The sequence below is a fragment of the Hyalella azteca genome, unplaced genomic scaffold (genome assembly GCF_000764305.2).
Source record: "Hyalella azteca isolate HAZT.00-mixed unplaced genomic scaffold, Hazt_2.0.2 contig8052, whole genome shotgun sequence".
Lineage (NCBI taxonomy): Eukaryota > Metazoa > Arthropoda > Malacostraca > Amphipoda > Hyalellidae > Hyalella > Hyalella azteca.
In genome coordinates this window covers 228,254-245,656 of record NW_025938158.1, presented here as the reverse complement: position 1 = coordinate 245,656, position 17,403 = coordinate 228,254, and the positions used below count along the sequence as shown (strand labels likewise).

At 39.6% G+C, this 17,403-nt stretch overlaps 1 protein-coding gene across 2 annotated transcripts; it reads right to left on the bottom strand.

Annotated features, from left to right (window-relative positions):
- Positions 1-13,790: 13,790 nt before the first annotated feature.
- Positions 13,791-17,403, bottom strand: LOC108678688. Of its 2 annotated transcripts, XM_047881471.1 has the most exons (4): positions 17,332-17,403; positions 17,138-17,236; positions 14,679-14,786; positions 13,791-14,380 (listed from the first exon to the last, which is right to left on the bottom strand). In XM_047881471.1, exons 2-4 carry the CDS (start codon positions 17,234-17,236, stop codon positions 14,219-14,221), a joined length of 369 nt encoding a protein of 122 aa, XP_047737427.1. In that variant the 5' UTR covers positions 17,332-17,403; the 3' UTR covers positions 13,791-14,218. The 2 variants fall into 2 exon arrangements, with proteins under 2 accessions (XP_047737427.1, XP_018022632.2); XM_018167143.2 differs by lacking the exon at positions 17,332-17,403 and having other exon boundaries at positions 17,138-17,309.

The window sequence follows — 17,403 nt, the reverse complement described above, 5'->3', positions numbered from 1 at the left end:
GGTCTTATGAGCCATAATAGCTAGCTGGGTAATTTTCAGCTATTCGTTGTTGCAAACATATAAATTCTACAAATATTTTTAGGAATATTAACTATAGTTTCTACATAAAAAATCATATCTTTCTGATGTTCCTAAGTAGAATATCGTATAATGAGAGTATGCTGACCTGAACTGAGCATTTCAATAAACATTTTATGTCCTGGCCACGTAGTGCAAGTAACATGTCAACCACCTATAATGTCAAGCAGTGAACTTGTAATTCATGAGGATTTCATGCACTGAACATGTCTTGCACCGAACATGTCTAGCTCCGAACATATCTGGCAGCGATCATGCCTTGCACCGAACATGTCATGCACTGAACATGTCATGCACTGAACATGTCATGCACTAAACATGTCATGCACTGAACATGTCATGCACTGAACATGTCTTGCACTGAACATGTCTTGCACTGAACATGTCTTGCACTGAACATGTCATGCACTGAACATGTCATGCACTGAACAGGTCATGCACTGAACATGTCTTACATCGAAGATGTCTTGCATCGAAGATGTCTTGCATTGAACATGTCCTATACCGAATATGTCATGCAACGAACATGTCTTGCACTGAACATGTCGTGCAACGAACATGTCGTGCAACGAACATGTCATGTAACAAACATGTCATGCACCGAACATGTCATGCACCGAACATGTCATGCACTGAACATGCCATGCAACGAACATGTCTTGCACCGAACATGTCATGCACCGAACATGTCTTGCACCGAACATGTCACGCACCGAACATGTCATGCACCGAACATGTCATGCACCGAACATGTCATGCACCGAACATGTCATGCACCGAACATGTCATGCACCGAACATGCCCTGCACTGAACATGTCATGCACCGAACATGTCATGCACTGAACATGTCATGCACCGAACATGTCATGCACCGAACATATCATGTCACTGAATATATATCACTGAACATATCATGCACTTAACATGTCCTGCACTGAACATATGCACTGAACATGTCATGCACCGAACATATCACGCACCGAACATATCATGTCACTGAATATATATCACTGAACATGAATACATCTTACACCGTATAATATATCCTGCACCGAATATGTCATGCACTGAACTGCATGCATATTTATACACATGCATCGAGAATGTTGTGCACTGAACACGGCATTCACAACTACATCGAGTAGAGTGTCGTGGCAGTCATCATCAATAGGAGTTCATTTCAGACAAGCATGGCAGTTGCCATTTATATTTTAACCGCTAAAATTGGCTAAGCAAGCGTTTCACGTTCGATCTAAGAAAGTTATTCGTTTTGAAAGCGTTACAGCCATTCACTTTTTTGCAGTAATCACTTCTCGAAAATAGCACGTTTCAAATAGTTTAGTCATGGATGCCAATAAAGTGTAAAAAGTTTCACTTGAATCTTCTTATTTCAAAGGCAATAAGTTTGAGTTCAAATTCTGCATCTTAAATAAGCAATAAAGAACACATACGAATAATGAAGGAATAATTTCTTGTTGTGAAATTTATTTTCTGGCATTTGTCAGATTTCGAGGAAATTCTCGCTATCAATATTCGTAAAACAAACTCTGACCAAGTCAGACTGAGATCTCCAGAACAATATGGTTCATTTATTACATTTCATCATTCAATTTAAATAAAAAACACTTATTATATAGACGTATTCCTTTTTAAGCAAAGTTTTCATTCAAATCTTCAGGAAATATTAACTGTTTTTTATTGATATTATTATATACAATTTTTATTATTTTCGCACTGTTTTATAGGCACACCTTGGATATGGTGTACTCTTCTCAATATCATTTGGTTAAATAAAAGTTGTACCTACAATTACTGAAATCACTAATTTTCGAGACGGAAACAAATCTTGTTTTTCATATCAAATATCAACTTTTCAAGCAAAGCTAAAGCAAAATTCTCAATCTCTCCCAGGAAAATACATCGTCTACCAAGCCTTCAAGTTTGCAAGCAGCTTGAGGTGATCGTGCCTTGCAGCCCTAAGGCCACCCAGTCCATTTTGCAGGCCTCATTTCAGGGCGCAAATCCTATCCCCGCGAAATCTCGACTTGGACTCGCCAACCCGCTTCCTGGGTAAGCAGTTCAATAAGTCTCATTCCGGAGCGATGACGATAGGATTTCGACTCCCTGCGCCAGAGTTCTGATTGATAATGGAATTCTTGATGCTCATACAAACTTGATCCAATTTCCTAAGTCAGGCAAGCTCAAATGCCTTAGGAGCATGAGAATTTGAGAGCAATTTCTTTGATTCTCCCTATTAAGTCATTTCAGAAAAAATTACATAACAGTTTTAATCGTTCATCATGATGAAAAACCTTATGGTTAAAAACTAGTTAAACGAGAATGAAAGTTGACTGAAATAAATGACGTTCAAATTAAGCCCAAGTCTTCGTTCTCACTTGGAACGACATTTAATAAATGAAAATCGATCTTTGAATCAAGTTGAACCTGATCTTTATTAAACGCACTCTTAATTATTCAGATTCTCCCGCTAGTTCGAGACATGATTCGCTGGCACGAGACATGTTTGGTGTAAAGTGCCTCAACACGAACTACTTACTGCATATTTTCCGCTTTTGCATCCTCAGGAAGTTTTGCTTGGCACTATTGGAAAAGTTAAGACGCTCGTCTCTCAGACATCTTGGCGGAGGCGCATTTAACAGGCGCAGAGCGTCACTCAATTTTTCCGCATTGACTTCGCCTACACGCTTCCGATTCAGGCATTAACTTCGTGAAGTTGAAACTCGAGAAGCGAAATTTCAAAGTAAAAAAGGCTGATAGTATCCGCATTTTTATGCGTATTCTTTTATTTTAATTTTCCGAATTAAATTTATGTAGAATACTTTTTTTTTAAATGTGTGGGACAATGAAAATCTTTGAACATGATAGGAAACCTTAATTGTCGATCAATAAATTTATTAAAAACATAACGCAATAATCATCAAGCGCGGAAAATTTTCATTCATTCATCAATCAGAGTTTAATTTTATACTCTCATGTAAAAAAAATTATTTCCGTGTATTTATTCCATCTTACCGTTCTGAATGCTTTGGCGCGGCTAAAGGCGCTTGGGAAAAGCAACAACCCAACAATCTTCGATCTTTTACTCGCTAATTTTATTCAGCAATCTTAGATAATCACAGCAAGTATTTCTTTCTTACAACTGGTATTATGCCTCGCTAATACAGATACCTCGGCACCAATGCTGTCTGTAATGGCCAAATATTTGCATTTCTTTTTCATTTGTTGCCGGTATAACGAAGCTGCTTTAAGAGAACCGCCGTCACTGCATGACCTGAAGTCCGTATATACGTATAATATGACTTGGCAATGGTCGGTCGCCCGACCTCATTAGCAGACAGGAAATGAATGAGCGATTATAAATTGAATAACTCTAATGTTGAAATAAATACATTAAAATTACAAATTTCAGTGATATTAGTTTAAGTATTTATAAATTCAGAAACTTCTTATGTTTATATATAGTTTCGATTAAAGCACGCTATTCACTAACAGAATAAAAATGCGGATCATGTGTGTATAGATTTTTCCTATTATCAAAATTCTCTGCAAAGGATTTATTATCAAAGCATTGGGGGCACGTGTTTCTTGCGTTGCAAGTCCGCTCTCATTAAAAAATGTCACAAAATATATTGCGTTATATATATAGACTTTTATGACCTCCATGCAAGCATTTTTAAGAGTTATACTTTCAGCGCTTTCTCGTCAAGAGAGTCGTGAATACGACTCAATCCCAGCAACAAACGGCATTACCTAGATAACTCCATGCAGATTAGCTCATTTAAATTCCAATTTAGACTCCAATGGCTAACCTATGATAATTTCAGGATCCGTTTGCACTGGAAAATCAACAGCTGGCTTCGTTTGTGCCAGAATGATAGCTTGGTAGAGGTAATTTACTATACAAAAACGCACAATTGTCCGCCTTAACCTCTCCATCTGAGAGCTCAAGCGGTTCAATTTCAGCTTTTCTTCAAAAAGCTCATCTTCAAATGTTGACATTCATATTCCAGGTCTTTTTCAGCAAAATTTTCTCAGGCAACGTTTTCTTCCCGAAGCCAGAAGCGAATATCTCGTGAAAAGACCTCAAACTTCGATCGCAATCAACGGTGGCCGTTTTTATTTTATCTTGCACCTTTTTCTTTGCTATGTGGATTCTTAAAGCATTGGTATGTTAGTTTGATTTTATTAATTAATTATAACACTCATCAAAATTGCATTTACTCTTTCCATAATTTTACGTCCCTGATCTAAGCAAATATTGTATCAAGCTTTATCTTTTGTAGACTCCGTTCGGTTTATAGTAGAAAATGGGCGGCCAGTTGTAGCTTGAATAAAATTTTGTTGGCCACAAATAACACCAAACTTTCCTTCGGGTATCTAATACTACGGGAAGCGTAGCCGACTTCTGGGCGTGAACACACTCCCGGAATATGAAGTCACAACTCAAGGCGGACATTCCGAGCGGGGATTCCTTAAATTCCAGCGCCTGTTGGAATGCTATAGTCGAGCCTGTTCTTTAGTATGGCACCAATGGCCATGCAATCAATTGTCCAGGCAGCTAGGGAAGACCTGAATTAAGCGTCGCCGGAAATACAATTTGTTCCCTCGCTTGTGCACATTTATACTCACATCCGAAGATACTGCCTATCAGTAACAATTAGCAACTTACAATTCAATTCTAATTTTATAATTTCTCGTCATTTTGATACAAAGTATAATCCATTAATTCTGTCTATTTTTGAAAATACTGTGGGCTCCGATTTTCGATTGTTATTTTTACGAGGATATGAATCAATCTTGGAAATGCATTGAGAGTTCAAGACTTTCTATTTATTTCAGTACATAATATCAAATGTTACTACTGAATACGCTTTACAATATTAAAACGTTACTTGCATACATTTTCGGAAAGTCCAGCAATAGCCTACCTCATATATTTACCCAACAAGTTCCTAAGGGCTCTGAAGCGAGCGCCTCTGTTGAGTGCAGCAGTTGTCGCTCTATTCTATTGGAATATTAGCCGAAGTTATGGTGTGGTGTTTGACGCAAGCTAACGTCTGTAGCGTGTGCCATGTTACGTCTGGTGGTCTAGTGCTGTTCTTCAGTAATTGGAGGTAATCCAGCGTGAACACAACGGCTCGCTAACTGCCCTCTAAAGACTCCAGCAGAGCTCCCTTCCGGCAACAGAAATGTGCGGGAAAATTGTTGTGTTGACCAAGTAAGAGTTGACAGCTCTTCGGTTTTGAACTGACTTTAGAATAAAAAAGTTAGAGTTTCATGTACTGAAGAAGTCCTAAATATATTATTCATGATGTTCGTCATCAATGAGGCAGTGAGCACGAAAAAAGTAAAAACGAAAAGTAATTTAACAAGTGTTCATTTAAAGTTTGATAACTATTAAAACCCCAATTGACAGTTGTGTGATTGCACGCAAAATAGAATATAATCTTTACGATTCAGAGAAATTCCCAAATACAAATTAAAATAATTTCATCTTGATTAGAAATATCTAGAAGCAGAATCGAATCGACAATTCTGTTCATTTTTCAAACGTTACTCTCAAATTCATGATTGAATAAAATGAATTTCATGTAATTCATATCATAATGCACATATGAGATCATAATAATGCTATGTAAGTAACGAACCGACAAATTTTGTCATCTCTGTCCATTTTGTCATCACCGTATCAACCCGTAGGCCTCAAAACCTGCTACTATCGTTCGTGTTGATGGCCACTGTGTGCAGCCATGTTGCCGGTTATTGTTCGGCTGCCTCAACATCCGTTCGCTGAATAACAAGGTTGACGAGTTTCTTCGTCTGTCGCCCGCGCTCACTAGATGTCGTCTTCCTGACCAAGTCCTGGTGGTGCGACACTGAACCGGTTTGTATCGCGCATCTTCGCTCTGAAGGACTACAGGTAGTCCAGCGCGTCCTGCCCCGCATGCAACCCGACACCCTGGCGACGAATAATGGTCCAGAAGCTACCGTCGCCTGAAGGGGCGTACACCTTATTGACCTTACCATACGTGACGTTGGCGTCTGACCTACCACATTAGAGCTGCAATGTGCTAGAGGATATATACGCTGGATAAACTCATCGGAAGAGGTCATATAGATGCTTATGGTGACGTAAGCTTGAAGGAATTCCATGCGGTTTTTGAAAACAAAATTTAGGCTGTGCGAGCGTCGTAAACCGATAGGCTGTGCGAGCGTGTTCCAAGAATTCACTTGCGTCACAAGGACGATGGCATCGCTGCAGTGGCGCGCTGCCTAACAAGCAGTGTGCCAGCGATCCGCAGCCGACGTAGTTCCTTAAGGGGAATGTCGTAACCCTGGCACCTTTCTGGTAGAACTTTTCAATCACTGCCTCACTGACGGTGTTGTTCCGATAAACATAAAATCAGCTTACATTACGCCTCTATACAGAAAAAAAACATACCATGACGCTTCTGATCCCAAATCATATCGATCCATCTTCAACCTGTCGATTTGGTCGAAACTCCAGGAACGCGTTGTGGCCCAAAACCTGAACAACCATCTTCATCAGTCCGGTCTCATGCTTTACTTCCAGTCTGCATACCGTCATCTCCACTCGACGGAAACCGCTGTGCTGAAGGTGCTTTCAGACATTATGCGAGCAGTAGACCGCGGCGACATTGCGGCACTGGCTTTACTCGACCTGTCGGCCGCGTTTGACACGGTCGACCGCGCCACTTTGTTGCGTCGACTTGACGTATCATTCGGCCTGGGCGACACAGTGCTGCAGTGGTTCGAGCCCTATCTCAGCAATATATTTCAAGGCGTTCGATGCAGAAACTCTTTTTCTACGCCATCGTTGGTCACTTGCAGCGTACCACCGGGATCAGTTCTCACCCCGATCCTCATCCTGTGTCGGCGTATTGCACATAATTGACTCACACAGTTCGAATCCGCATGTGCTCGAAGACGACCCCAAAAATTATGGCTATTGTGCATCGGCTGACGCTGCAGCTGCTGGACAGGATGTCTGTCTTCATGGACACCGTCTCAGACTGGATGCGCTCCAACCGGCTCCAGCTTAATGCATCAAAAACCGACATTATTTGGTTTGCGACTGCTCGACACCAGCATCAGCTTACGTTCAACTCTGTTCGCGTGAGAACGAGTTCGTCATGCCTGCGTCTTCGGTTCACAATCTAGGCATTCTTCTGGACTCGGAGCTTTCTATCAAAAATCGCATTGTCAAAGTCAACACCGCTTGTTTTGGCGCTCTGCGACGGATACGTCGCGTCAACCGCTGTTTCTCGATGCCGGTCCTTGAGGCCCTCGTGGTGGCGCTCGTTCTGCCCAGATCGGGCTATGGTAATGGCGTAATGCCATACTCTATAGACTTCCGACCGCGGAACTAAATAAACTGTAATTCATAATGAACTCTGCTGCTGCTGTAATTCCTAGTGAAGCGAAAATTCGAACACGTGACGCCGATATTGCGCGATGTTCACTGGCTGCGCATGCAGCAGCGCACGCAGTTCAAGGTCGCTGTTCTGACGTTTCGATGCCTTCACGGTCTGGCGCCTCCTTTTCTCACGGAATGTCTGCAGCGCGTGTCGGATATGCCTTTTAAAAGTCGACTGCGTTCATTATCTCCACAACGGACCTGGTCGTACCATCTACACCTCTTATACTACCGTCGGCCAATGAGCGTTCCCGCGGTCGCTGACGCCAGAACCTGGAACAGTCCGCCGGCATCCGTAACATCGGCTCCTTCGTTACAGGTGTTTCGTCGACTCCTAAAGCCGAAACTATTTCATGAAGCCTATGAATCAAGTGCTTTTTTATTTTTTACCTGTTCTCATCTTTTCTCGTATCTATTTATTTTCCGCTTGCTATTAAACTTATGCGTAAGGTGCCTCGAAGTTCGTTTCAACCAGACGCCAAGATAATATTCGTAGTATAATAATAATAATAATAGAAACTTGTAGTGAAAGAAGTAAATATTTCACTGATGTATGAGCACAACATTTAGTAACGGGGTTAAAATTTTTCCAAATAGAAAGAAAAAAGATATGAAAACTCACCCAACAGATGAAGTTTCCGTTATTAATGCAATTCTTACACGTGGTAAATAAAATTGGAAGAATTCGATCGGAAACCAAATGATACTTGTAGGTTTCCTTCACCCAACCGCCAGCATTTACAAGTCTGACATGACCGATAATGAGCACGGATACGTACACTAAGAAGAATTAGTGAGACTTTGTCCAAATAGCGCTCCTGACTCAATTTGAACCGACGTATCTTTGATATAAACGATCTCTGCTTGTGCTATGGGTAAGAAAGTGCACCACTGTATTGGAACAATATGACCCCACTGTTCACCAGCTCCCCAACAATTTCGCTTGGCGCCTGGCCTCAAGATATCGTAGATAGAAATTTTTCTAAATTTGAGTCCTAGAAATTTCTCATTAATATTCCTAATGGGATCTAGCGAATGACTATAAAATATGATAATGATTATTATTATTTTATTATCATAATTAGTATGCTTGTAAATATCAATATTATGAATGATTGTTATTGCAATTATATATCATATAATTATAAAGCTACAAAGTTTCTGTGTCCAGAACCCGATTGATTTTCTTATAGCTGTATCTATTAAGCTAAAAAGATTAAATTTTCGAATGGAGTGATGGTACAGATGATGTTGTTGTCGCTGGATCATTATGACAACAAAACTTCTCAGAATTTGCCTGAAATACCAGTAATGCAAATCTGCCAGATGTTCAATTTTCCATACATGGTTCGTTTATGGAAATAAAAATAGAACATAGTGATAGCATCTTTGAAAGACCGCGCTAACTATGCTAAAAAATCTATTCCTTATTTTACAAGTCATGTGAATCTTCAGGAGCAAATGATATTGTGAAAACTATGACTAAAATTTTCACCTTTTCCCTCCTTCACAGCCAATTTGGAATAATTACTCGCTTAATTTTCGCCTAAAAGTCCTGGACTTCCAGAAAAATAAAGCCGCATCGCAATATCATCAAAACAATGTGCATATTTAAAAATTTAAAATCACATTTTGTTTGAAAAAAGTTTCCAGAATTCCACCGCAATATATATTTATTTTTCCCGTGTTTCTTCAGTTCCTGGTACGAATTATTAACAGGAAATCTTCCTTTAAAAAGCACGCGGAAGTCAAATGCTCCCAGCGGTCACGTTGCCTGAAGGTCGGTACGTCCTGATCGACGTTACACCCAGAAAAATTAATGGGTAATTTTGTTCAAATGGTGACGCACTTTCTCACCCACAGCTCCAGCAGAGAGCGAAAATAGCGCAGATTTACCCTTTGGTCTGCCCAAACTGGGTTTGAATGACCCACATGAGGGCAAAAAGTGCATCGATATTTGTACGATGCCGAATCGAAATTTGGACTTGAATATCTTATTTTTGTGAGTGCGGACGGCGTGAACGTGCCCGCGGTTATGCACATTGCTCCGCCAAATGGCCGGACTAAAAGCAAACCGGAGTGGCATGCCGGTTCCTCCATTTGACTTCGTTAGGATGACGAATGGTTGCTCGAAAGCCGGCTTGTAATCCCCGGATTTGAGCCAGATTTGTGAGAGGCATCCGGATAGGCAAGTAAACGGATTTATTTACTGTCCGTTAAAGAGTCCATCCTCCGTTTATGACCGCTCCTTTGGGATGAGTTTTGAATGACCTGAAAACAAAATTTCGAGACTCACTGAAAAATTGACGGAGACTGAAACCATACAAGTCTTTAAATTAAAGACGGATCAATGAGACCAAGAATAACAGTGTTTAATTGGCATGAAGAGTGAACTCCATATAAAATCGTTTCAAAATTACACTTTAGAATCAGTTTACCTAAATCTTTGCTAGATCTGCAGTTGTTTTGATAAAGTTTCGTCTCATTTTCGCAATACCCAATATAACCATTGTAAGAAATTAAAAACCAATCTTAATCTACATTAAAATATTTGAAAGAGTATTCACCATAACTGATAATGGGAACAAGGCTTCGACGCTGTAATAGCAATTAGTGTACTATATAGGTAACGGTAACTAAAGCGCACTAGCTGTAGCCATCAACCATCGCCTGAGAAGTAGCCAGCAACTAGCGTACTAGTAGTAACAAGCTACCAGCAATCGAGCTGTGGACAGCAACTACAGCACTTGAATTAAACAACAACTAGCGCACCAGCAGTAGCTGGCAACTAGCACACTAACAATGAATAACAACTATCGTACGAGCTGTAGACAGTGACAAGAAGATTAGCTGTAGATAGCGACAAGAATACAAAAACTGTACAATCTGCAAATAACATAAAACAGTGTGCAAAAATTCGCAAATGAACAAATACCAATAACTTAGGGCTGTAGCATTAAAAATAACAGTTTTTAGAGAAATATTTTTTTTAACTAACTAACCAACTTTTTTAACTAACACCTAACCGTTCACAGCTGCCAAGGCAATATCACTAAAGAGCAAATAGCTATCTATTCTGTTCTTCAAAGTTTATATCTCTTGAATTCCCTTAAAGCTGATTTCCTTAAACTGTTCAGTCAACGAATGGCTGATCTGAATTTACTAATGAGTTATGAAAAAATATCACCAATTTATTACCGAGTGCCAATTTTCGAATTAGTAAACTTTAAGTAACGAAAAAACTATTCTATTTGTGGACTATAATTCTGCAGGCTTGTTTTTTCACTTACATACAAAATCTCCCATAATTTCAATGCTATTGTTTTACTGATTGTGATATCAACAAAACTATCAATAACTATTTTATATGGAGATAAAATTAGTTGATTATTTTGTCTTTGACGAATATTTCAATCAGTCAAAGTGTTGTCTCCACTCGGAGGGGAAAATTCACCCTCATAAAATACCAGACAAGCAAACACAAACACGCGAACCTTTCTCCCACTGCAAATCATCGGATCGGAGTATTACGTAGCATGTGCTATATCCGTTCCGTATTTCTGGATCCGAAGCGAGTCAGGGTCGACGGCCGAGCCGTCTAATTGTGTCGTGTTTGGACCTGCAGCTCTCAGAGGATTGGAGAGACAATAGATATTCGACGCGTCACTCACTTCGTGACCGATTGTCATTTACGAATGATTAAATAACGAGTATACAAATATATCTACCATACATTCGTAATTCATATTGAATTTACGAATAGCTTAATTTTTTTTATTTTTAATTAATTGATGTATTGAATGAAATATCCCATCTGGGTTAATAATTACGTATGCTACGATACTTATTCAAAAATTTAAAACAAAACTTTCGTATACTAAGTATTTTCGCAAACTGGCATTCGAAATGCTATAACTTCCTAACAGCTTGGAAAATGTCAATGTAGTAAAAACTTTTATGAAAGAGCGTACTCCTCAATTTATTTATGATGTCGTTCGACTGAAACTTTAACTTTGAACCTAAAATTTTGCCAGCTATAGGTTAACCCACAGCCTCGAGGTTTTCACCAGCCCGAACAGTCAGTCGAACTCAGTCGAAAAACGGTTGATATCCGACCACCACCGAATGACGATTACATCTGATTCTCTACACGCTCCCGCCCTTCTCTTTACTGATCCTTCCGTATCCCCTCTTTCCGGTTTTAGATCTTGGCTTGAATGTGTTGAGCGGCTGCTTCCCTTCCTCAGATTCCAATGTGCATGACTAAATTTTGTGGCTTATTTCTCTCCGACCGACTTGTCAGCAAGCTAGCACTCCGTTAAGATGCCTTTACACTGGGAAAGTACTGGCCGCCAGTTCATGCTTGGACAGTTCAGCCGCTTCAGTAGCACGTGCCCGAGACGCGGCCACAGGGACAACGATGTGTTGTTTTCTTCGCTGGAGAAGGGGCCAGTAGCGCTGATTCAGCCTTGGTGAGAGCTTTTGTGCCGCTCTTGAGAAGTATCTTGTGTCAAGTGAATCGTGGCTTGTTTGAACGATAATAAGAAGAACCCAACAAAGTGGAGTCAAGACGATGTTCCATTGTTCTTTGAGATATTCCAAAAAATATGAATTACTTTGGAATGTTCGTAACTCCAGCAAAATGAAGAGAAAAACTCGTATTTTGAAATTGAAAGAAGACCTTATTAGTCAGGGGTTAGTTGTTCCCGACGTTGCATTTTTTAAAGGCTAGAATAAAGAGTATAAAAACATCGTACAGACTCAAGTTGTTGAAGGTGATCACACTATCGTTTCACAGACCTCACTCGACGGCTTCTAACGACGCACTGGCGGGCGCGAACGAGAAGATATAGCAGCACCTTATACTCTCCTTGTGTACAGGCTTACTTGCCGGATTGTCACCAAGCGGCCGCCATTGGCCAGATCTACTTGTCGCCTGCACTGTCCTCGTGTACAAGCACCTTTACTCGTTGTGATTCCCGACGACGAGCAGCAGGCCGACTACGTCGCCTGTTGATTTATTGGCATTATCATTGGAACTACGTACATAAAAGTCTAGTGCCATAGAGGTACGTTGCATTGTGTCGATTTGGAGTGTCATGCCGGTTTGCCTTTCACACCTGCAAGGCGGCAATCGAGCGACCAATATTTTCCAAAAGAGTTGTTGAATTGTTACGTCTCCTTCAATGAGCTGTAATACTTGAAAACAATTCAAGTGTAAAGATTTATTGCACTCGTAGACGTTGAACAGATAAAATTAATGTTTAGAGTGTCATTGGAAGTGCTTAATTAATTTCAAATTGCGTGAAGGTCACAGTTCTATAAGCCCACAAACTATTTTCTTCAACAAAAAAATTTTCAGCTTTCAGCATTTGTGTGCTTAAGCGGCTCTAGACGCTCCCCGAGAGCTGGAAGACCCTCCAGTCCACGCAGAATCTTTTCGTATGCACCTTTTACCCAACGACCTTCAGCACCTCACTGTGGGACAGTCCCGTGCAGGGCCCCTTTTTAGCCACACTCCTTACCTTTGCCCATCTCCCTCTTCTTCCGGCTGCCCTCTAGCACCCCTTCCCGTTCGCGCATTACCGTCGGCGCAAGAAACAACAGGAAGCAGGGTTTCCAGTTCGGCTACCGAAATTTCGATCATGTATAAATTTCATGACATTTAAGGACATTAAATGTTATATTCTATCGCAACAGATCTGCCTTTCTACAACAGTGAACAGATTTCGATACTTCCCGCTATTTTTCACTTCATCTTTAGTTTCTTTTAAAACCTGGAGAAGGTATTTTCAAATTGCGTAGCTTTTATGTACCTATATCACTGAGGGAACGACATGACACTTCCCATCGTTAGGAAGTTTTTCCTACCTCTATTCGATTAGCAATATTACGACCAATTCCAAGTCCAAAGTCTCTTAATGGCCAGAAATAATCACCGCGTGAATGTGTGGACAAGTATGAAAGTATGATGCTTTAGTAAGATGGAGCACAAATAAATTTATGTATTTTTATTATGAAGACAAAAGATTGAAAATATTTTTCATGTATACTAATATTTTTCTGTTAGATACATTGAGGTTACTTTGAGGAAATTCAGCTTTGGTCGCTTTAAATTTCTGGAATTCATTCTCAAGGCTTAGAGGATATCAGTCCCAGTGCCTGTCTAAATACCTGTTAAGAGTCGAGTTTTTATCAAAATAATGAAACGATTCATCCAGTCTGAAAAAACCTGGAAATAAAGACGCAAACTACATTTTGTAAGTTTTATTAAATAACTTCAAAATATCCGAATGCCATTTCGTTTTACATCTAATTCAAACAGAACAATCCGACACTTCATTATTGCCGATGTGTAGCTGGATTTTAATTTAAGTAACTTCAATGTAAAAATTATTTTTTTCATAATTTATTTTTTCTTCTCATCAGCCGAATCTGTTGCAGGCTCACGAATTAGACCATCCACGAATCGGATAAATCTGCCGTAAACCTTTCCTAAATCAGACAAGTTTGCTACAGACGCTCGAATCAGATTAGTATACTGTAATCCTTCCACGAATCAGACGAGTCTGCTGCAGACTTCCCACGAATTAAAAAAGTCAGTTGTAAACCTTTCACGAATCAAACTTGTCTGCTGTAAAACCACGAAAGATTAAACGAGTCAGCTGTAGACACCCTAATTAAATGAGTCTGCTGTAGACCTTCTTGAAGGCAGAAGAGATGGAGTCAAGGGCAGGTCTGGCGGCAGCTACACGCTGCGAGAGCGCTGCAGCCTCTGCAGGATGACGCGCCTGCAGCTGCTGCAGCACTCCCTGCAGCACATTATTGTCCCCCGTACGGATCTGCAGAGCGGGAATAGTTGTTATTTTTTCCGCGAAATATAATAAAATAAATGGTAACAAACGCGGCCTAACTTTTATTTATACATCAAATTAAATTATGGGAAGTTATTACTGCCCCGTTATTAGTTTATTACTGCTTCATTTCAAATTAATTATTTCATCAAATTTTTTATTTTTATTAAATTTTTTATTTTTATTTATTAGTTTATTATTATTTTATTAGTTATTATTTTTTCAAGTCGTAGCAGTTTAATAGTGTGGTTTTATCTTGTTTAAAATGTTGAAGAAGAAGTCTCACCAGAAACTGGCAGCAAGGTTCGTACAGAGGAGTGCCGACGAGACGCGGCACAAGACCTTTGTTGACGAAGCCTTGCATCATCTCGTCATCGTAGTCGCTGCTGCACACCTGTTAATCAAACGAACGTGTTAAAAAAAGTGTATATTTGATCATATTCGAATCAAGTGTCCGGATAATATTTCTCTAATACAACGAACGAGTTGAAAAAAGGGGATATTTGATCATATTCGAATCAAGTGTCTGGATAATATTTCTTTAATACAACGAACGAGTTGAAAAAACTGGATATTTTATCATATTCGAATCAAGTGCCCGGATAATATTTCTCTAATACTGTACAATAAAGTTTAATAGAGGGTTGTCCACTAGAGAAAAGTCGCATGCTGTAGAGAACTCTAGGTCAGCCGGGTTTAATATTTAACTAAAACCCGGTTAAACTAGAGCCATTAATGTGCAAATGGAATATCCTTTAAACTGAAGCTTCTATTGGTCGGTTCTGAAGTTTTGCTGGGACGATGCCATTTGCGCACTGGTAGTAATAGAAATAACAGGTATCGTACGAATGATTATACGTTAATGCCGGCAAAATAATTCAGTCTGATACATGATTGGGATATCATTTATGGCCACAGCCTTGTTTTGGATGGCGGGCGCGGTGGGTGCAAGAAGTAAGCAATATCTCATTTTAAGAACCAACTAGACTTAATCATGTGAGAAATATACCAGTTTGTCACCGGACGTTCGCCGCAATCTTTAAACTTGTCAGTCACATGAGCGACCGGCTTCGCTGCATTGGCAAATAAATTATACGAGGTCAGGTAAGACAATCCAGTGCCTTTAATCCGACGTTGAATCCAAGTTATTTCAACGTCAGATGCCCAGTGGACAATGGCTGCGAGTCGTAAAGTCAGTCGTAACCTGCCAGTCTTGCATGAATAGGATAATAACATTATCCCTGATTATTAATTAATCAATTATCCCACGACTAATTAACATATCCTTGCATGATTAATAACATTATACCCGAGCTGTCATTGCTAGCCTACTTCAGCGATGTCTGAATAATTTACATAACCTACCTCTAGTTCATGCATTTAGTAGACGTCACGCTGTGTCGTTAATGATAAATTTTCTATAATTTTCAACGGAAATATGATCAAAATCGTTAAGAGCTGCGATAGACACTTCGACACTGGTCAATTATAAGTTGTCAATCACTTTTAAAGTGATTGAATACTTATAATCTCAAGTATTTTCAACTAAATATCATTTGTCGGAAATATTTCATTTATTTAAAGCATAAAAAAATCATTTTCCGTCGTACGTCTTGCAAGTAGTTGTTAACCGTAAAATAAAAGCTCTATGCATTACCGGAACATAACGGCTGAGTCAACTCCTGGAACTTACTGTACAGCAGAAACGGTTCTCAGGCACCTCATCATAGAAGACATTTTATCATTAATGCATTTCATTCTTTACTAATTAATTCTAACCTAAACTATATGTACTTAGTATTTTTTATGGTGAATTGCTATGCATATAATGATAAAATATCTGTAAGATGAATTGCTATAGTGGTAAATGTTTTGTGTGGAGAGTATGCAGTCTTGCCCCCATTCGAAACATAGCAGCTGAGTGCATAAATTTATAATTTAAGTGAGGTTAACTCCATAATTCAATAATATAGATAATTCATCAATAAACATAATTCAAAAAAGGTTATAAAGGATTTACATACAAGGGATTTATAAATCTATGATGTTTAACTCAGTTAATAGACTACCTTATCTCCCCAGCGATGACGTAGTTCTGAAGCACGGCGTCTATAAAGGATTTATAATTCAAGGATGTTTAACTTTAATAATAATAAACTACCTTATCCCCAGCGATGACGTAGTTCTGAAGCACGGCGTCTAGAGCTCGCGCAATAATTCAATAATTTATATAATTTATCAGTAATTATAATTAAAGAAAGGTTACAAAGGATTCATATATATAAAGGATTTATAATTCAAGGATGTTTATCTTTAATAATAATAAATTACCTTGTCCCCAGCGATGGCGTAGTTCTGGTGCACAGCGTCTATAAAGGATTTATATTTCAAGATGTTTAACTTTAAGAATAATTAACTATCTTATCCCTCGCGATGGCGTAGTTCTGTAGCACTGCGTCTATAAAGTATTTATAATTCAAAGATGTTTATCTTTAATAATAATGAACTACCTTATCCCCAGCGATGACGTAGTTCTGGAGCACGGCGTCTATAAAGGATTATACATTCAAGGATGTTTAACTTTAATAATAATTAACTACCTTGTCCCCAGCGATGGCGTAGTTCTGAAGCACGGCGTCCAGAGCTCGCGCTATAAGTCAATAATTATAATTCAAGAAAGGTTATGAAGGATTTATATATATAGGATTTATAATTCAAGGATGTCTAACTGAGTTAATAAACTACCTTGTCCCCAGCGATGGCATAGTTCTGGAGCACGGCGTCCAGGGCCCGAGGGTTGTGGCGTAGGAGGGCGACTTTAGCAGCCAACGACCAGACGCTCATGTCAACCCCCAGCAGCAGGAGACTGATGTGTCCTAGGCTGCTGGCTGGCAACTGTAACCCATACAGACGCATGAGCAACCCATACAGACGCTCATGTCAACCCCCAGCAGCAGCAGACTGATGTGCCCTAGGCTGCTGGCTGGCAACTGTAACCCATACAGACGCTT